This window comes from Bombina bombina, chromosome 3 (genome assembly GCF_027579735.1).
Source record: "Bombina bombina isolate aBomBom1 chromosome 3, aBomBom1.pri, whole genome shotgun sequence".
Lineage (NCBI taxonomy): Eukaryota > Metazoa > Chordata > Amphibia > Anura > Bombinatoridae > Bombina > Bombina bombina.
This window is the reverse complement of record NC_069501.1, coordinates 191,342,485-191,363,901: the sequence shown is the minus strand read 5'-3', so window position 1 is coordinate 191,363,901 and position 21,417 is coordinate 191,342,485. Positions and strand designations below refer to the sequence as shown.

General features: G+C 41.2%; 1 protein-coding gene across 1 annotated transcript in view; it reads left to right on the top strand.

Annotated features, from left to right (window-relative positions):
* Window positions 1–21,417, top strand: part of CMSS1 (cms1 ribosomal small subunit homolog) — a 770,463-nt gene that overhangs the window by 649,280 nt on the left and 99,766 nt on the right. The window contains exon 4 of the mRNA XM_053706056.1: window positions 2,201–2,330. Within this exon, the coding sequence (XP_053562031.1) occupies window positions 2,201–2,330 (130 nt within the window). The remainder of the gene's footprint in view (window positions 1–2,200; window positions 2,331–21,417) is intronic.

Below are 21,417 nucleotides of genomic sequence, written 5' to 3'. Positions count from 1 at the left end.
GTGATCACGCTTACCTCTTAGTTCTGGTAATTTAGCCAAAACTTCAGTCATAACAGTAGCCATATCCTGTAATGTGATTTGTAATGGCCGCCCAGATGTACTCGGCGCTACAATATCACGCACCTCCCGAGCGGGAGATGCAGGTACTGACACGTGAGGTGAGTTAGTCGGCATAACTCTCCCCTCGTTGTTTGGTGAAATATGTTCAATTTGTACAGATTGACTTTTATTTAAAGTAGCATCAATACAGTTAGTACATAAATTTCTATTGGGCTCCACTTTGGCTTTAGCACATATAGCACAGATATCTTCCTCTGAATCAGACATGTTTAACACACTAGCAAATAAACTAGCAACTTGGAAATACTTTTCAAGTAATTTACTATAATATGAAAACGTACTGTGCCTATAAGAAGCACAGAAAAAGTTATGACAGTTGAAAATTAATAAACTGAAAAGTTATAGCATCAAATCTTTGTAAAAAACACAATTTTAGCAAAGGATTGCTCCCATTAGCAAAGGATAACTAACCCTGATAGCAGAAAAAAAAATACAGAAATAAACGTTTTTTTATCACAGTCAACTACAATCTCACAGCTCTGCTGTGAGTGATTACCTCCCTCAAAACAAGTTTTGAAGACCCCTGAGTTCTGTAGAGATGAACCGGATCATGCAGGGAAGACAATAAACTTCTGACTGAATTTTTTGATGCGTAGCAAAAGCGCCAAAAAAGGCCCCTCTCCCTCACACATAACAGTGAGAGAGATCAGTAAACTGTCATAAATTAAATAAAACGACTGCCAAGTGGAAAAAAATAGTGCCCAAAACATTTTTTCACCCAGTACCTCAGAAAATTAAACAATTTTACATGCCAGCAAAAAACGTTTAACATTAATAAATTGAGTGTTATTAAAAAGCCTGTTGCTAGTCCCTGCAAATTAGGCTAAAGTTTTATGCATACAGTATAATTCCAGTGAAGTGCCATTCCCCAGAATACTGAAGTGTAAAATATACATACATGACAGCCTGATACCAGTTGCTGCTACTGCATTTAAGGCTGAGTTTACATTATATCGGTATGGCAGAATTTTCTCATCAATTCCATTGTCAGAAAATAATAAGCTGCTACATACCTCTTTGCAGATTAATCTGCCCGCTGTCCCCTGATCTGAAGTTTACCTCTCCTCAGATGGCCGAGAAACAGCAATATGATCTTAACTACTCCGGCTAAAATCATAGAAAAACTCAGGTAGATTCTTCTTCAAATTCTACCAGAGAAGGAATAACACACTCCGGTGCTATTATAAAATAACAAACTTTTGATTGAAGGTATGAAACTAAGTATAATCACCAAAGTCCTCTCACACATCCTATCTATTCGTTGGGTGCAAGAGAATGACTGGTAATGGCAGTTAGGGGAGGAGCTATATAGCAGCTCTGCTGGGTGAATCCTCTTGCACTTCCTGTTGGGGAGGAGTTAATATCCCATAAGTAATGGATGATCCGTGGACTGGATACACTTAACAAGAGAAATCCAGTATAAAACTGTTTAAAAACTTACTTAGAAGCTGTCAGTTTGGCTCTGTTGAAAAGGTAGCTGGAAAGCCCACTGCAAGTGGCAAATAAGACACTCCCCCCCTCCCCCTTCTTTTGCATATGAAAAGACCCTTTACACAAACAGGAGCAAGCTGGAGTAGGTAGCTGACGGTATTCACATAAACCTTTGGGGCTTGGTTAGGAGTCTAAAAATCAGAGCAATGTTATTTAAAAATAAGCAAAACTATACATTTATTTAAAAAAAAAAACTTTATGGGCTATATAAATAGATCATCTACAAAACATTTATGCAAAGAAAAAATGAGTGTATAATGTCACTTTAAGGTTAGGTTGAGACACCCACTAAAATGGGCTGGGAAAGCAGGAAATGCAGTCAATCCCCCCTCCTCCCCCTGCATATGAAAAGACCCATTACACAAGCAGGAGTCTGTAGACTTCAGTATAAATTGAATACTTTGGAGCTTGGTTAGGAGTCTGAAAATCAGCGCAATGTTATTAAAAATAAGCAAAACTATACATTTTTACAAAACACCCTCCGATGAGCTATATAAATGGATCATCTACAAAACATTTATCTAGTGTACAATGTCCCTTTTAAAATGTTACCAAGCAAAATAAAGATATTGAATTAATCTTTTTTTAGAAAACCATTTCTGATGTTCTTGCAACTTCTGTGCCAAAAGCTGGAGCACCAGAAGACCTTCAGAACATGATTCTTCAGCATTTTCAAGGCAAACGTTCCGTGATTGAGATGGAAGAACTTATGATTCCAGGTATTGATGTTCACATAATGCAGAACTTGTTTCAATTGTAAGGACAGCCCATATTTTGTATTTGTTGCACATATGTATTTAAAAATATGAGCTTTTCACCTTTAAATCATTGTTAAAATTAACTTTCAACATTATTTTGTCCAACCTAAGGGCATTTTATCTGAACCTCACCAGAGTACTGTAAGTGTGTAAGCAGGTTCAAATGTGTTGCTATTTTTTATAATGACAATAAAACTTGTAACAATAAGTGTTGTGGGAAGCACAGATACAAAAATGCATTGCGTTATCATCTAGATAGGAAATACTGGCACTTGCAGATTCAGTAAAAGGCCAACAATGAAATCTTTATGTTCACATTGCACATCCACAAGTTTTAGAAAATCATATAAGCTGTTAACTTGCTTTCAGTAGTCTCAACCTGCTTCCGAGCAGGATGGTATTAGCTTTGTGTCCTGACTAAAAATAACACAAAGTGACTTAAAAGCATTTGCACTAGGAAAGCAAAAAATAAATAAAAATGAGACCGCCATGGGTGATATATTAAATTGCATGGCAGCAAGCTTTGCTACTCATAAAATTCTATAGACCAGGGGCAAAATACAGCAGACACCATTTGACAGGAAGATCTCACAACCAGTTGCTCCTCAGACCTAGGTGGAGGGATTATTTTGTCCATCCCTTTCGTAGGGTTAGCTTTGATACTTGTCTTAGGGGTCTACAGTATCATGAGAGAAAACAATATATAATTTTTCAAACTTAAAATGGAACCATCATAAGGCACATCTTGTTACACACTGTTTCTTTTTGTGGATGACTGTTGTCTGGTCTGGGCCTGGATCCCAACGAGAATCAATCCTTTTTTACCTTTACTTTGCCAAATAATATGTAATTTGCCTTTATACAAACTTCTTTCTCCTCTCACTCTCTCTTTCTTTTTAAATCTTTCTATCCAGATAGTTTCTTATTTGACTTTGTGGCAGGAAACGGAGGAGTATATACAGTAAGAGAATATCCCTAAATAGTTCTTTTTTTCTTTTATACATAGTTGCAGTACTATATACCCTCCAGCCCTGAACGTAGTTTTTTGTGTGTGTCTGTAAAGATGCCCTTTAAATGACACACAAATCTATGTTTTATCCAAATGTATTTATGAATGTTGGCTCTTCCATCAGGGAACCCATAATTAAACAGTAAACAGTATGTGAGCTTTTGAAAAGGTGTCTGCTCTTCTTGCGTGATCAGTGTTTGTTTACATTTTGTTAAGATCTTTTGGCAAAGTCCTGTGGATCAACTTTTTTGTGTTAGCCAGCCATGTATGTAACATAGAAACATAGAAACATAGATATTGACGGCAGATAAGAGCCATAGGCCCAGCAAGTCTGCCCGACCTTACCTAACAGTATAAACTTATCTAGTTCGTAGGATAGCCCTATGCTTGTCCCATGCATTTTTAAAGTCCCCCACAGTGTTTGTTGCTACTACCTCTTGAGGAAGTTTATTCCATAAATCAATCACTCTTTCTGTAAAGAAGTGCTTCCTCAAATTACTCCTGAATCTACTACCCTTTAGCTTGAGCTCATGACCCCTTGTTCTTGAATTTTCCATTTTATGTAAAATACCCACAGCCTCAGTTTTACTAAACCCTTTAATGTACTTGAAAGTTGCTATCATATCACCTCTTTCCCTTCTCTCCTCTAAGCTATACATATTTAGGTCATTGAGCCTGTCCTGGTAAGTTTTATTTTTTAGACCATGTACCATTTTGGTAGCCCTCTTTTGCACAGATTCAAGTTTGTTAATATCCTTCTGAAGATATGTACATTCTGTGTTTGACTGCTAAAACCACAGCTTCTTCTTTTCAAGGCAGCAGACATTGGTTCTAACAGTTATTTATGACATTACTTTTTGGATCCATTTTGAAATCAGTTATTCTGGGATTGGACTTTTTTTTTTTATCAAAACAAACTCAGCTAGGCTTGATAACTTCCACAAGATTCAATCTCCCAACTTTCCTACGACAACAGCATTAACAAATGAAATGGCTGTCAATTGACCTACAACATAATCATTAGTCTCCTCTATCTCTGCATCTTCTCCATTCTTCAGGAAAAGAAGGATGCAGTCCTGCTGGATATAGTTGATAAAACGTTCACTTTATGTGTACAAAAGTAAAAACAAGGTAGGGTTCAAAAGCGCATGTAGAATGGAGAGCGTAGCACCAAACGGCTTACATGTGTCGGCACTAAGCCGTAATCATAGCCTAAGGTGCTACACCTGACACTGTGTTTAAAAATCTGTATAGTAAACCTGATAGGTTAAAAACCTAATTGAAAAGAACGCCCTCCATAATATTCAAATCAAAATTAACCCCGTATATGCAGACACAAATAGTTGCAGAGATTTTCAGAGATTTAACCCTGAACAAGCCAAAGCTTAGAAGGAGATAAGTGCAAAAAATACTAGAAATACACACATATGAAGATATATACACAATACCATACAAATACAGATATAGAAATGCTGAAGTATCTAGATGCAAATCTATATACAAAACATTTATATGTATGGAAATAGACCAGAGAACATATGTGATCTAGCAAGAATTGTGTGAAGGGAGGACCAAATATAATTCTATACAGGTATATATGGACCTGAGAAACTTGTCAACATATAATGAATCATATAATAAATATAAATATAGGTAGCCCTCAGTTTATGCCGGGGTTAGGTTCCAGGAGGAATGGTTGTAAATCGAAACCGTTGTAAATTGAAACCCAGTTTATAATGTAAGTCAATGGGAAGTGAGGGAGTTAGGTTCCAGGCCCCTCTCAAAACTGACATAAGTAACACCTAATAAATTATTTTTAAAGCTTTGAAATGAAGACTTTAAATGCTGAACAGCATTATAAACCTAATAATATAGATTGTATCATCATCAAACTAAGTTTAATGAACAAAAACATTTGCTAACAGCACCTAAATAATCACACAACAGACTGCATCATCATCAAACTTAGTTTAATGAACAAAAACGTTTTTTTACTTGCCTTTTTCTGCAAACAGTTCTCTGTGTTGTTAGCATGTTAGATAATATTGGGTCTGCTCCTATTCTATGCATTTCAATCTGCAGTGATTAATAAGCAGTTAGGCACCTTCACCTCAAGCAGCTGGACAGGAAGATAATAGGGAAGTGGCTGCTCGATAGCTAATACACAGATCAATTTCAGACCTGTTAAGTTGCATAACTTTGTTGCAAAACAAGCGGACAGCTCCACCTACTGGCTATTTTAATTACTGCACATGACTGAAAAAAAGGTTGTTATTCTGAAACGGCGCAAATTGAACCGGCGTAAACCGAGGGCCACCTGTATAAAATTGATTATGATGATAATAATGAATCACTATCTCGTTGTATGTACTTACTTTCTCTCTCCTTCTAAGCTTTGGCTTGTTCATGGTTAAATCTCTGCAAATTTCTGCAACTTCTGTAAATATTTGTGTCTGCATATACGGGGTTAATTTTTATTTGAATGTTATGGAGGGCATTCTTTTCAATTAGGTTTTTAACCTATCAGGTTTACTATACACCTTTTTAAACACAGTGTCAGGTGTAGCACCTTCGGCTATGATTACGGCTTATTGCCGACACATGTAAGCCGTTTGGTGCTACGCTCTCCATTCTACATGCACTTTTGGACCCTACCTTGTTTTTACTATTGTACACATAAAGTGAGCGTTTTATCAACTATATCCAGCGGGACTGCCTCCTTCTTTTCCTGTTGAATCTTACCAGCCTTAGTCCCGCTTTTCCATTGTAAGTTACAAGCACCAGGCGAAGAAAACCCTAACCCCTCCCACTTCTTTACGTCACGTCTGACCTCATCTCCCTGAAGCTAAGTGCCGTCTGCTTAGTTCGGATAGAGGCAATGACCTGGAGGCAGCAGTCGATGCTTGCTGAGTAATCTCTCAGCCCATAAGGGATATGGATACTCCGGATGTCGAGGTGACCTCTGACAGCAGTCTCGGGCAAGTGCAAGCCAGGGAGTACATGGTTTCTACAGACTCAACTTGGTGGTGGTGTTGAATATGCTGTTTGGTGTATGGTGAGTCCACAACATCATTAATTACTAGTGGGAATATCACTCGTGGCCAGCAGGAGGAGGCAAAGAGCACCACAGCAAAGCTGTTAAGTATCACTCCCCTTCCCACAATCTCCAGTCATTCTCTTTGCCTTCGGTGCATGGAGGAGGTGAAGATTTTGGTGTCTGTAGAAAATTTGATTTATTTCACTTCAATCAAGATTTTATTATTTTAGAAAGACAGAGTAGGTTTACTCTAATCTTTCCTTTTTAAAATTTGCTTCTAGCTGTATTCCACGTTAGTCTCTTCAGAAGAGCAGTGGTGGCTTTAAAGCCGTTAGGAACTTGTGAAGTGGGCTTCACTGCGTTTTCCAAACATGTTTCTGCCCTGATATAGAAAGACAGAGTAGGTTTACTCTGTTCTTTCTTTTTTCCACAGGTCCCTGTAAAGAGTGGCGTCCTTCCATACCATGAGAGCTGTCTTCCTATCAGACAGCTGGATGTGCAAGTAAGTGCCTTTTGTCTTCTGGGGCTAGGAGGCTGGCACTGAAGGGGTTAATAACCCAAAAAGTTAAAAACAAAACAAAAAAACTGCACTTAATTTGGGACTCAAAATCCTTACTGAGGGATATTCTTGGCAGTGGGCAGGCGCTTCATTTGACATGTGATTGGGGATTTAGGGGTTAATCTCTTTCATGGAGAAAAGGAGTTAACTCCCTATGATGGCTCAGACTTAAATTTAATCCTGGGATTTGAATCCAATCCTAACTTTACTGACTCTGACATAATGCAAATTTAAGAACTAGATATGCACACTTTTACTTTTGCAGTTTTTTCTATGGGGCGACTATGTGTGCTGTTTTCTTCCATGGTGATAAGAAATGAAGCGGTGCCATTATTTTGTTTTATTTGTCCTAACTTTTCTGAGGCTACTTGTTCTCGGCTAGAAGAAGCACGATATATAGCGCGCTTCATCCCCAATGCTGATTTTATGGCCCGTCTCTTTCTTCACAGAGAATGCGGAGCAGCGCCATTTTGGGGACAGGGATTGAATCTTGTTCAGTTGGATGATACCTCGCCTCGTTCTCAGTGTGAACATGGACGATATTTTGCCTGGTCTCTGATTTTTTCTCATACGGATTGAAAATGACAGAACAATATTAAGTGTATGTTACACGCTAATAACCAAATAAAGTATTCCTGTGCGTTACTGAGGCAAATGTTAATTCTAATAAATTAAGGTATTCCTTATTTTATGATTGTTGCATGTTAATAAATGTTGCTGATCAAATGTCAGTTCTAACAAATAAAAGTATTCCTGTATGTGCATACATTTTATTAAACCTGGTGTACTACTGGAGTGCATATTTTTTACATCCTCAAGTTGAGGTTTTATATATTAAGGTTTATTCCACTGTAGTTCAGTGGTGAGCTAATCCAGTCTATATCTAAAAATGTTTAGTTGCTTTTGAGGACTAAATTTTTTTGTTATAAACTTTTTGTCTCATATTTTTAGCGAATCTTTTAATATTAAAGATTTTAATTTGTTTTAACCACATGCCTCATGTCCCTGAGGGGAAGTTTTTTGTCCTCAGTGCTGCTTGAATAGCATAGTTGCTAAGTCAACAGTTTAGTATTTGAGAGATTCCTGGTTTGGTAACCTATATTGGTAGGGTAAAAGTATTAAAACTATTGAATGTATTCATAGTTTATTGCCCTCTGAGCCTCATGTCTCCCAGGATGATGCTGTTCAGGCAATGCCACAGTTTTCTCCTTAAACGTCCCAAGCCTCTTTGGTGTCACATGCAGTGCCCTGCAGTTTCCCTCATATTCCTGGAGGAGTGTGTTTGCCTACAGATTTTGCAGCTCATGTATCCTCTGCGGTATATGTGGCTTTATCTGTTTTTTCCTTAACTACAGGGAAAATGCAAGAGGACATTAAGTTTCAGATAGTAAGGTTTCTGCTCCACAGGTCGCTCTCTCTCCTAAATCTGGTGTGGAGGATTCGCCGGTAGCTTCTGAGGGTAAAATCTCAGATTCAAACAGTATAATTCCTTCATTTGATGCTGAAGTGTTCTCCTTCAGATGTATGCTTGCACACCTCGTGAACTGTTAAGAGGTTTTGGCTACTTGGACGACATCGATACCCATGTTGTTGTCAACCTTTGGAAGTTTTTGTTAACTTTATCATTTCCATGATGTTCCTAAGTGTTTCTAGACGTGTTTTGGATGTTTTCTCAGGTATAGGAGAAGCTAGGGATACTTTTCTCCCTGTCTCCCGTCCTTTAAAGGATTTTCCTGTCGCGGACTTCATTAAAATGCACGGTGCCTTAAGTAGAAGGGAGCTTTTCTACTTCGGCTCAGAGAATTTTGATCTCTATGGAGGATAGCTGCTCCTTTACGGATCCATGGTTAAGAAGCTGGATGTTTATTTGATCATCTAGAGCGATGCCTTGTCTATTTAGACTTGCTGTGCTAGCCTTCGGGGCATTATGGCTGAAATCTCGGTCAGTTGAGAAGCCTACCTGTGGCTTAGTGGCACATATTGGCTTTATAATACTGCAGATGCAGGTTCAATATCCAATTGGACCAAGACTTATAACAACCGTGACCATATTTGGATTATATTTAAGGTTTCCTCCAAGTATAAGCTTCTGGCTCTTCCGTACAAGGGTGAGACTCTGTTTGGACCTGGTCTGGTAGACTTTACCTCTGACTTTACAGGTGGAAAAAGGTGTTTTCTTCATAAATGGAAAGAGTCCACAGCTGCATTAATTACTTTTGTGAAATAAGAACCAGGAGGAGGCAAAGACACCCCAGCCAAAGGCTTAAATACTCCTCCCACTTCCCTCAACCCCTAGTCATTCTTTGCCTTATGTCCCTGGAGGTTGGCAGAGAAGTGTCAGAAGTTTGTTTTCTTCTCTTATGGAGGGTAGTACTCTTCGACATGGGACGGGAGTTTTAAGTAATCCTGTCAGTCTCTCAGTGAGGGCTTGGATGAAAGTTAGAGTCCGGAGATGCAGGAAGAAGAGTCTTTCTGCAAAACCATCCCAACTCATTTTAACAACTCCACAAGCAATCGGTGTTGTCGAACTTCGCTTCGCTGCCTGCTTTCTTCTCTCAAGTCCATGGCGGAGGCGAGGCTACTATCCGTCACACTTGAAGGGCCGTGTTCCTGTTCCACCGCGTAGATTCCGGTAAGATCGTTTCATTTTACTTCTTCATGATTGTACTGTAACTCATTTGTTCCTGGGAACGCACATGAAAAATACAGGGTCTCAGTGGGACTCCTTTAGTATCTTGGAATCAAGGGTTAATATCTCCTGAGGGGGATTATTGATGGGGGGGGTTAATCATGTTTGTTATGTGATTCAATTTGCTTATGTGTAGTGTTAACTGGGCTCGTGGCTTTTGGAACATAACGGCCTTTCGAAGTGACGCAACCTTACAGTCGGGCACGTTTTTTTTGGACTGTATGGTTCACTTTGTGACCGGGCGTGTTTACGTTCTGGTCTCCCATTTCCGAATTCCTGACTGTGTGGCGACGGAGAATTCTAGTCCGCTGGTGACTGGTTCATAGGAGGTGGTGAGTGCCCCAGCCATTGTGGGTGTCAGGTGCCATTTAAAGTGTTTTATATTTAGTCCATTTTTTGGTATCCTTTATCGAGTTATGGAGGATGCTGATGTTGAGATTGTTCAGCTTTCTGATTCAGATTCTTCGCCCTGTGACGAATGCAAATTGGCCCCATTGACTCAGGTCAGTCAGTTATGTTCTTTAGGCCGTTCTAGAGCGACTTTTCCTCGGGCTTGGAGATTCAAGGGACTGCTGAGCCATCCGCCTTGGGGGACCCTGTCCTCCGGTAGGCAAGTTCCCTACTGCTCCCTACTACTACACATGCGGCTAACCCAAGTTATGTTTCTTCCTCCCCGGAGGGTGCATTGTTCCCCCCGGAGGTTGTGGCACGTTTTTGCTTTTACATTTGGCTCTTGCCAAATGAGGACTTGTGCATCTACAAAGTCCAGATGTTTATTTGCGACTGTGTTCGTGCCCTATTTCCCCAGGTCTCTCGGCCATAGGAGGGCATGTGCAGTTCCCTGCGGGTGTAACTGTTCCTGAGTGTTGTGCCTTTCGTTACAGGCTGGCTCGCCTTCGTGTTCTACTCAGACACGTTTTTTGAGCTGTTTGGTGACCCTATCCTTCTCGGTTATGGGACTCATCAGTCTCCTTCTTCGAATTGCTCACATCGTTAGACATGGGGGGATGAAGTGATCTCCATTAAGTCTTGTTATCGAGATTCAACTTTTGTTGAAAGAACAGGGTTTCCATTAGGCTGGTCCTGTGGATCTTTCTGTTCTTCTTGGGTGTTAACCCTCGGGTTGCCTGTCATTTTATTTTATCCGGTTAGGATGAATTTTATGTTTATTTTACATACTATGTTTCCTGCTGGAAATTTCTCTGGGATCGATACTTGTTATTTGCTTCTACGGAAGTTGTTTGGGACACGTTAGTCCCTTGTTTGTCTGTTTTTTCTTCCTCCCTCTCTGAGGGTGGATTTAGCCAGCTTGGCAGTAATGACTGTGGTTGCAGGCTGATCCTGCTTGGGCTCAGATCTTCTGTCTCGCGGCTTATTCAGACACATAGCGCCTATTATACCTTGCTAGTCAGGTTGAGGTGCCGAGTGCTCTTAACATTATTTATGTTTCTTGTTATTTGTTTTACAAGTTTCAGCTAAGCATTCTCAAGAGGACTTGCGGGTCCGTGTGGCTCTTGGGATTATTTCAGTCCTAAATAGCCGTCTCTCTGGTGACTGGGTCAGTGAATTTTGCTGCGTCACTCTCTGTTGCTTCCGATACCCTCGGAACCTAGAGTATTCCTTCCCACGTGGTGGGAAAATAAGAGGGTTTAGCACCTCTTTTCCGCCGGTCGGGGTGGTGTTGCTTTAGGAACTTGTCCTTTCTGGACTTGTTCCAGGTTCTCTTCTTCATTGAGACCTCTTGAATTTTGTCCATTTCTCCTTGTGGATGGGTCACCTTCAGGAGACTTGGATTCCCTTCGGGAATTGGTTGTTCCTTTTTTGGGACATTAGACAGTGAGGTCTTTTTGGGCTCCGGTTAGGGGTCCTTCCCCAGTGTTGGGAATGCTCTGCATCTCTTTTTTGGGATAGAAGAGATCCTAGTGGTTTTCCACTCATATGGTTCAGGTATTGCCATCCAGGTGGCATCCAAACCCATGTTTTGCTGTCCTCTGACTTCGAATCGGAGGTGATGTGGACGCTTGATGTTGCTCTGTTCAGGTGACTTGTCCTCACTTTTCCCCTTGTGTCTGGAGCTTGTGGCTAGCTGGACAGCTAGCTTAGCATACTAATGCTCTGTGGCTACTCTGTACTGTAGCAAACCGAGGGATGCTAGTTTGATCCCCGGCGAGGTCTACTCTGCCTTTCCTCCTTTCAAGGTTGATAAAATGAGCAGCGCCTTGTGTCCCTAAGGGGGATTAGCCGCACTTTTCAAGCACAATCATGTTAATGTTGCTTGGACGCCTGTTAGCTCTAGTGTCCTTTTATGTTCCTGGCTCTTTGGAGTGTTGGGCTCCTGCAAAGGGTGATCTCTTCCCTTTGGGTCGGGACTTGCAAGGGCTTCTTGCTCTTGTTATCCGGGTTATTCTGGATTTTTCCCTGGGAGGTCTGTTTTTTTTATATCAGACGAGGGATCTATGTTCCTGGAAGATTGTTTAATCTAAACTTTTGTGGGGCCCGGGCTTTACTGAGAGCCGGGACTCCTTGGGGCTTGTCTTGTGCTGGATGATACGGTTCTCCTGGGACAGCGAACTAACGTGACCTGGTGGTGGGCTTTCCTGCCTAGCAAACAGAAGGTTTGCGGTTACTTAGCTGTCACTTTTGCGCCTGGTATGTGTGCTAACACGATGGTGTTTTAAGGGGTTCTTCCGTATTCATCAGTGACATGGCCTTGTGTCCTCTCGGTTCTGCCTACGACTTCCTGTCTTATGGGCAGGTGTTTATCAACGCTCTCCTCTTCAGGGGGCTCGTTGTCCTCCTACGGAGGTGTGGTTCCTTTTTAGGGGCCTCTCCTGTGTTCAGGAGGTTGGAACAGATGTTTTATCTGGTCCGGGGATTGGTCTGCTCTTTGAGTTGTTCCTTTCCATCTGGGGAGCTGCTGGCTCTGTATTGAGACTTAGTCGGGTTGCTTTGCTAGATCTCCTTGGGTCTAACACCTGCTCGATTGTCTTTAGGTTGAAGTGGCTGTGTCCATTCTTCCGCCCTTTTGGGGGCCGGTCTTTCAGATCTGCCTTTTAGAAGTTCTGTGCCTCCCCCTCTTTGAGATCTGTGAGTAGGCTTGGCGGCCTGGATTGCCTGGAAAGTGTTCTCTGTCTTGGAGGTTGAAAAATCTGCTATTTTGTTCGGATGCTTCTTCCTTACGGATAGTGTTTTCTCCATGTTTTCCCCTGGATGGCAGCGTGTTACTGGACTCAGATGTTTATTTCTGAGTTTGCTACTTGTAATTTTCTGTTTGCTCAGTCTCTGAGTTCTGATGTTTTGAGGACTTCAGCTGTCTTTTTCGGTGCTGTTGCACGATGTTTGGTAGATGTTTCTTCTCCTTGATTATGCCCGGTTGCTCCTTGTGGGTTGGGCGTCGTCTCCCCTTGTTCTCAAAACCATTCGGGTCTCTGTGGACTTGGCCTTCCTTTAAAGGTGGTTTTTCCTTGATGGATTTTGCTGTACCTTTTGAGTTTCCCTTTAGCTTACCTTTGTCCTCTCCCTTTTGGGGATTTTTGGTACTGTACTAGTAAGGGTTGTGTTGGCTCAGTGAGTCTGCTTGCAGTCTCTAGTTAGGCTTTCGGACTATCTGCGGGTCAGTGTCCTTGGGGCCTTTCCCTTCTAGTTTTTTTTGCCCGGCTCCGACGAAGCGGGGCTTTGTTGGGTTGCGTTTTTTTCAGGCCTAGTGCCCTCAGAATGGGTCGCCTATTGTACCCTCCCATTTTTGCATTTAGTGTCCTCTATAGCTTGGGTATTGTTTTCCCAAAAGTAATGAATGCAGCTGTGGACTCTTTCCATTTATGAAGAAAAACTTAAATTATGCTTACCTGATAATTTTCTTTTCTTCAGATAGAAAAAGTCCACAGCTCCCCACCCGTATTTTTTCTGTGGGGTGTCTCTTATTTTTATTCTTCTGCCACCTTTTCACCCTGGTATTTCTTCTACTGTTCCTTGTTCCTCGGCAGAATGACTGGGGGATGAGGGAAGTGGGAGGAGTATTTAAGCCTTTGGCTGGGGTGTCTTTGCCTTTTCCTGGTGGCCAGGTTCTTATTTCCCAAAAGTAATGAATGCAGCTGTGGACTCTTTCCATCTGAAGAAAAGAAAATTATCAGGTAAGCATAATTTAAGTTTTTTTTACCACACGTCAAGTGGAATAGACTAAAGGATAGTCTTCCTTTCCCTCTTTCTGCAGGGATAGTCTCTAGAGTATCTGTAGTCCAGGTATGATGAGAGGTTTTCTTGAACTGGGTTCAAGATCTTCCTCTCTGGGAGTGATAGTTCCAGGTCCAGCCAGGGAATGGGATCTAGGTATTTACCTTAAGTTTCTCCTCCAACAGTCCTCCAAAGTAGTAACCTTACTCCTTTGCATCAAGAGGGTCTGTTCATGACGAACATAGACCTGGAGAATTTGTATATCCTTGTTCACATTATTAGGGATCTTCTCAAGTTTCTGAGATTCGTCAGGTACCAGGATGACCGAGTGGTTAAGGCTTTGGGCTTAACATCCATTGGATGTATGTCCGCGTGGGTTCGTACTCCATTTCTGGCATTCAAAGAGTTCCCTTGGTCCAACTACAATGGTGAATTTTTTTGGGGACCTTATTAGATTATCTATCCATGAGAATATTTCTAAGAGGTGAGACAATCAAAGATTTCTTTCTATTACCTCTTGCTACAGTCCTCTGTTCCGCCTACAGCAAGCTATACTAGTCCGGTAGATAGCTGTAGCTGATTTTCCCTTCACTCTTCAGTGGCTCAATTTATGGAGGTAATTGGTCTGAGGGTCCCAGGGATGCCATCCCTTTTCTCAAGTCCATTTGAGAGCTATGCAGTTATGCATGCTCATTTAATTGAGTGGTGTCCATTCGGATCTCCCTTAGAGGTTAGATCTGGTTCAGCTTTAAGAGTTTCTCAGGAGTATCTGTCTCAGGACGCATATTTCTAGAGACATTCCTAGGTGATTGTTACCATGGACGCCAGCCTGCTGAGCTGCGGAGCAGTCTGGAACTCTTTAAGGGGCAAGGACTCTGGACTCAAGAGGAGTCTGTTCTTTCCATTAACATCTATGGAGTGGAGAGCGATTTTTGTATTTTAATGCTCTGAGGGCTTGTCCTCAGTTGTCCTTAGTCGGTTTATCAGGTGCCAGTAGGACAATTTCACCTCAGTGGCTCAGGGAGGAACTGGGTTCCTTAGCCAAGAAGGAGGTGGCTCCTTTTTGCTCAGTGGACAGTAGCTCACAATGACTGTCTGTCTGCCTTCCACATTCTAGGAGTGGATATTTGGGAAGAGATCTTTCTGAGCAGACAGAATTTTCATTCCGGGGAGTGGGTTCTCCATCCGGTGGTGTTCTCCAGTTTAACCTTCAAATGGGGGGGGGGGGCTGGAGTTGAATTGATGGTGTCTTGACAGAACGCCACGCTTACAAGGTACGGTTTAAGGTCATGAGATCCGCTGACCGCCCTGATAGTTGCTCTGGCAGTTCCATGGGATTTTAGTCTAGCATTCCAGTTTCCTCTCTTTGCTCTCTTTTCACAAGTCATTGCTCGTATCAATCAGGAGAGAGCATCGGTACTTCTAATAGCTCCTGAATGGATTCGCAGGACCTGGTATACAGACCTAGTGAAGATGTTATCTCTTCCACCCTGGAGGTTATTTCTGAGGAAGGTCCTTTTTTTCAGGGTCCATTCCTTCTTCCAGATCTCGTTTCTCTGAAGCTGATCGTTTGGAGATTGAAGGCTTAGTTCTTTATAAGCGTGTTTTTTCTGAGTTGGTCTTATGACCTTGATTCAGGTTTGAAAGCCTGTTACTAGAAATATTACCACAGGGTATGGGGTTAATACCTTTATTGGTGTGGCTCCAAGGACTTCTTTTGATTCCTGGGAATCAATTGGGGATTCCTGGGATTTTGTCCTTTATCCAGGAAGGTCTGGAGAAGAAATTGTTTCTCACGTTTGGCGGATGTGCCAGATGTTCTATCTTTTGGTCAGGTCCTAGTTAGAATCAGGTCTGTGTTTAAGTCTGTTGCTCCTGTTTGGAGCCTTAACTTTGTTCTAAGATTTTTGCAGTGGACTCCGTTTGATCCTTTGCATTCCATAGATATTAAGTTCTTATCTTGGAAGGCTTTGTTTCTTTTTTGTTCCCTTCTGCTCTGAGAGTTTTGTGAATTCTCGATTTTGCAGTGTGATCACCTTATTTTATCTTTCATGCTGCTAAGGAGATTGTTAGTTTGAAGTTGGGTTTTCTTCCTTAAGTGGTTTCAGATAGAAAATTGTTTCTTTTTCTCATAAGGAACGTTTGTTGCACAATCTGGATGTTGTGCGTGCTTTGAAATTCTACCTACAAGTGACTAAGGTTTTCGTCAGTCCTCTGCCCTGTTTCTGTGTTTCTCAGGAGAACATAGAGTCGGACAGCTACTGCTACTTCTCTTTTTTATGGTTGAGAAGTTTAATTCTTTTTCTTGAGACTGCTTGTTAGCAGCCTTCTGAGAGACTTACAGCTCATTCCATTAGGGCTGTCTCCTCTTTTTGGGTCTTCAACAATGAAGCTTCTGTGGAGCAGATTGCAAGGTTGCAATTTAGTCTTATCTGCATACTTTTTCAAAAATTTTAAATCTGATACTTTTGCCTCGGCTGAGGCTTCTATTGGGAGAACGGTTCTTCAAGCGGTGGTACCTGTCTTGTCCCTCCCTAGTCATCTGTGTCCTGTAGCTTGGGTATTGGTTCCCACTAGTAATTGATGATGTTGTGGACTCACCATATCTTAGGAAAGAAAAGAAAATGTATGCTTACCTGATAAATTTATTTATTCCCGGATATGGTGAGTCCATGACCCCACCCTTAAATTTTAGACAGTTGTTTTTTAATTAACCTCAGGCACCTCTACACCTTTGTGTTATTCCTTTTTCCATTTCCCTTCGGTCGAATGACTGGGGATTGTGGGAAGGGGAGTGATACTTAACAGCTTTGCTGTGGTGCTCTTTGCCTCCTCCTGCTGGCCAGGAGTTATATTCACACTAGTAATTGATGATGTTGTGGGCTCACCATATCCGGAAATAAATACATTTATCAAGTAAGCATACATTTTCTTTTTGCAGGGGTGTGTGAGGTTCTATTATAAGATCCGGAGACCGGTGTGGTAAGCAGCTCTGTTATGCTCATATATTTTTGACAAAGGGATACACCACACTAACTTTATTTCTTCTCCATTCTTCACAAGTAACATAGCCCCAATCAGTGAGTAATTCCTTTTATAGTGGGTTAATTAAGTACATGTGTTTGTGTGTTTGCAGGTGTCATTTAATGATAGGTATACATTGATATGGAGATCTGCATTAACAACTGTCAATATCTTGTGGATATGTTTTTATTTTTACATTTAATCTACTTGATGATGATGACATGTTCAGTATCTCTTTTTTCTATTTGGCACAATTAAATAATCAAAAAAGGTTATCACCATTGTTGGCATGGGCTGTGCCATCTTGTTTTATTTGTATTGAGCATGCGCAGATCATAGCCAATATTGTTATATTTTATTAGATATGTATTATCTTTTGTTCTGTGGTTATCAAGTGCAGTTGTCTGTTTAATTCAATGTCTCAATTTTGTTTTCAATATTTAGTTTATAACTTGTGATTTGTGATTGCCGAAGTTAATGCTGTCCATGTATGTTATGGGGGACTTTACCGATATCCACTCCACTCTGATATTTTTCCAATATGGAAATGGTGTTACCGTTTGTACTGTAATTGCTCTGATGTTGAAAAAGCCAATAAACATGATCAACAGGATTGGACTCTATCCCTATATGTCATAAATGCTCTTCTTTCTTAATTAAAAGGGCTAGCCGAAGATGAGCTCTTCTCAGATCAAGTATTATTCCTTCTTTTTTTCTTCAAAGAAGTATGCTCAGGTCTAGTAAACAACTCCTGTTATATAAAGCATTCCCATTTAGTTTTATCATTTATGGAACAGGATTAAACATTGTGGTTTTTAGATGGCAGTTCTTGTGGGTTACCAATACAAATTTTCCAAGGTTATCAGATGTTGTTTTTTAAATGTTCTCTGTGTAGATTCTTTCTTTAACACAGTTTATGGGATTTGGTGAAGGAAGGACCTTTTGTGCTTTTCCTTAATGCCTTTTAGGTCTTAAGTTACCTTTTCTCTTTTAAACCTTGGGCAGGGAATTTGTTCCAAGCTCTTCTTTGTTCTTTGATAGAGAAAAGGGGGTATCAATGGCACTACCGTGTGATGTAATTCACTATGACTGTACCCTCATGGTATTAAATAGCTTGTGTGCTAAATTACAACTAGGGTCAGTGGTGCTGTGTATTAAATCAATAATTAGACACAAAAGAAAAATGGGAAAAGTCCCATTCTAGAATACACTTGTAGCACTCATTATAGGCATAGGATTTGGATAATATTCAAACTTAGAAATGATCAACAAAAGAAAACTCAAACTTCTTTGTTCTTGCTTGATTCAGAAATACTGTAGATCTAAAGAATGTCCTCACCCTTTAGATAAATTCAAGTTCCTTTGTTTCACTGTAAAATACAGCTATCTGCAGTCTGTAGCTCTTCCATTAGGTCTAGCCACAGCACCAAGAGTTTTTACCCCAAGGTCTCTACCACTCTTCAGATAGACAGCTGATCTCTTTACTCCAGTCAAATAGAGTTTGATTTTAGGAATTATCCTATATAAATATGCTGTATTTGGCCACAAACAAATGTCAAGAGGACGTTTAAATTCCAAAATATATTGCCTGTAAACTTTTCAATTAGCCATAGTAAAAAAAACAAATGCAATGTTAATTCACTGTCTGTCATTTATTTATGCAAACTGTGTTTTTAACACTTCCCCCAAGGCTAAAGTGCATCCTGCATGCATTTGATATAAATAAATAAATAATTACTTTCCTTCTTAATACAGAGAGAGTCCACAGCTGCATTCCTTGTGGGAAATACTGAACCTGGCCACCAGGAGGAGGCAAAGACATTCCTGGCCAAAGGCTTAAATACCTCCCCCACTTCCCTCATCCCCCAGTTATTCTTTGTCTTTTGTCACAGGAGGTTGGCAGAGAAGTGTCAGAAGATTTCGGAGTAATTCCTTAGGAAGGGTATCTGCCCTTCAAGATGGGACTGGAGTTTTAAGTAGTCTTGTCAGCCTCTCAGTGAGAGCATTAACGAAAGTTAGAATCTGGAGATGCAGGTAGAGTCTATTCTGCGAACCCATCCAGACTCAGATTAACAGGTCCTTAGCAATCAGTGTTGACGAGTTTCACTGCCTGCTTTTTCTCACTCAAGTCGAAGTCAGGAGCGATGCTACAAGACTGTCACACTTGAGAGGCTGTGTTTCTGTTCCTGTAAGATTGTTTCAATTTTTAGACATATTGCAAATGCTAGAAGACAGGGTCACAGTGTGGCTCCTTTTATCTATATGGAAACAAGGGTTAATATCTCCTGAGGGGGATTATGAACAGTTGGGTTTAATCATATATGATTTATTTGATTTTATGCTGCTTTATGTGTAAGATGTTTATGGGCTCATAGGCTGAGATGGAACATACAGGTTTCACTTTCACTTTGAAGGTTGCCCATCTTAAAAGCATGGTGTGCTTTTTCTCATAGCAGGGACGGTCCTGCATTGTGCACCATGTGACCGGAATGGTCGAGGCTTCCATTTCCTTTCTCTTGACCGAGTTACTACCGGAGAGGAGTTTCATCTCTGTTCTGTCTGGGTCATAGGAGGGGGTGAGTGCCCCAGCCATTGGGGGTATAAAGGTGACATTTTTTATGTAAAAATAAGTCCTCTGCATATCGTACTTTAGCTATGGAGGATTCTGATTCATTAGAGGGTTCTACCTCTATTTCGAAGAGTAATGCCTGTTTACATTGTGAGGGAGCTCTGGAATATCCGCCCTCTCAATTATGTTCCATATGCCTTTTGATAAGGGGATTATATCAAATAAGGTTGACATGTTTGATACCACTGTGCTGCCCACCTCCAGTGAATCTTTTTATACACATGCAGCTTCCCATTGCACTGTTAATACTTCATCTGGAGGGGGCCTTTTTTCACCAGATGTTACTGCGCAGTTTCATACAGCGGTGTCTGCGGCCATTAGTGCTTTCCCTCGCACTGCTAAGCGCAAGCGAAAGGTTAAATCTTGCACTCCTGCCCAGGTGGCATCATGTTAATTGTTGGATATATCTGATCAGTTATCCGAGGATGAGGTTCTCTCTGAAACTTCAGGGTATGAACTTTCAGGTTTGGAGTCTGCTGCCAATAATCCTCCACCTGTGGAGGATCCAGTTTTTAGATTTAGGACAGAATGTTTACTCTTTCTACTAAAGGAGGTTTTGACTACATTAGAGGTTCCAAAAGCCGAGCTGCCAGACGAACCTCTGTGTCCTAAATTTGATGACAAACATTATTTAGGATTAGTGGGACAGGATTAGATTCCTCTTCTCATCGTCTGCCTTTTAAGGATGCCGGTTCCGAGCTCTCTATGAGGGTGGGTTTTCTTTTTCCCATCCCTACTTGGTTGACGCTATTTTTACGCTTACCACACATAATACTAACCCGTGTGAGGATAGTTCGTCATTCATAGAGCCGCCAGATATAAGGATGGAAACTCTGTTAAAGAAAAAAGTTTCAACCTATGGGATATCTGCTTTTACTGGCGGCTCTTGTCGCCGCAGTTGCTGTAGCGGCTACCTTTTGGTGTATCTCCTTCACGAAAATGATCGAGGTGGAGGGTTCCCTCGACATTTTTCAGGAAAGAATTACGACCTTCTGGGTTACTAATTCTTTTATCTGTGTTGTTATTACGCAAATTAATTAAGACTTAAGGTTTTCTGTTCAGGCCCATAAGGCACTCTGACAGATATAACTTCTAAGTCTAGTCTCTTTCCCTCTCTTAAGGGAAAGAGTTTGTTTGACTATCTCCACGGTTTCAGGGGCCTAGGGTGCCTTCATACCGTAAGATAAGGAGAACAAATCTAAGGGACAAAGTTCGTATTTTCGTTCCTTTAGTTCTGATAAAAGCCCTCTGCTAAGCCAGAGCAAACCAAGAGTTCTTGGAAGCCGGCTCTGTCCTGGAATAGATCCAAGCAGAGCAAGAAGTCCACATGAAGGGGTGGCCCCCGGTCCTATTTTGGATCATGTAGAAGTAGACTGATGCTCTTTCAGAGGCTTGGTTCGGGGACATGCAGGATCCTTGGGTCCTGGAGGTTATTGCTCAGGGTTACAAGATAGGTTTCAAAGCTCATCCATCCAAGGACACATTCTTCCTCTCAACCTGTCTTCAAGACTAGGAAAGAGGAAAGCCTTTCTGGAGTGCGTAAGGGATCTGTCCTCCTTTGGAGTCATTGTCCCAGTGCCTACCACAGAGAAAGGTTTGTACTATTCAAACATTTTTGTGGTCCCAAAGAAGGAGTTATCTTTCCGTCCAGTTCTGGACCTAAGGTGCTTAAACAAATTTCTAAATTTCCCCTTGTCAAGATGGAGACAATAAGGTCCATCCTTCCCTTAATTCAGGAAGGGCAGTTAATGACCACTATAGATCTGAAGGAGGCATTCCTTCACTGTCCAAAGCACAGGAAACACTTCCAGTTCCTCAGGTTTGCGTTCCTGGACCAGCACTTCCAGTTCATTGCACTTCCGTTTGGTCCAGCTACTGCTCCAAGAATTTTATGAAGGGGCTCTTCTAGCAGTCGCCAGAATCTGGGGTGT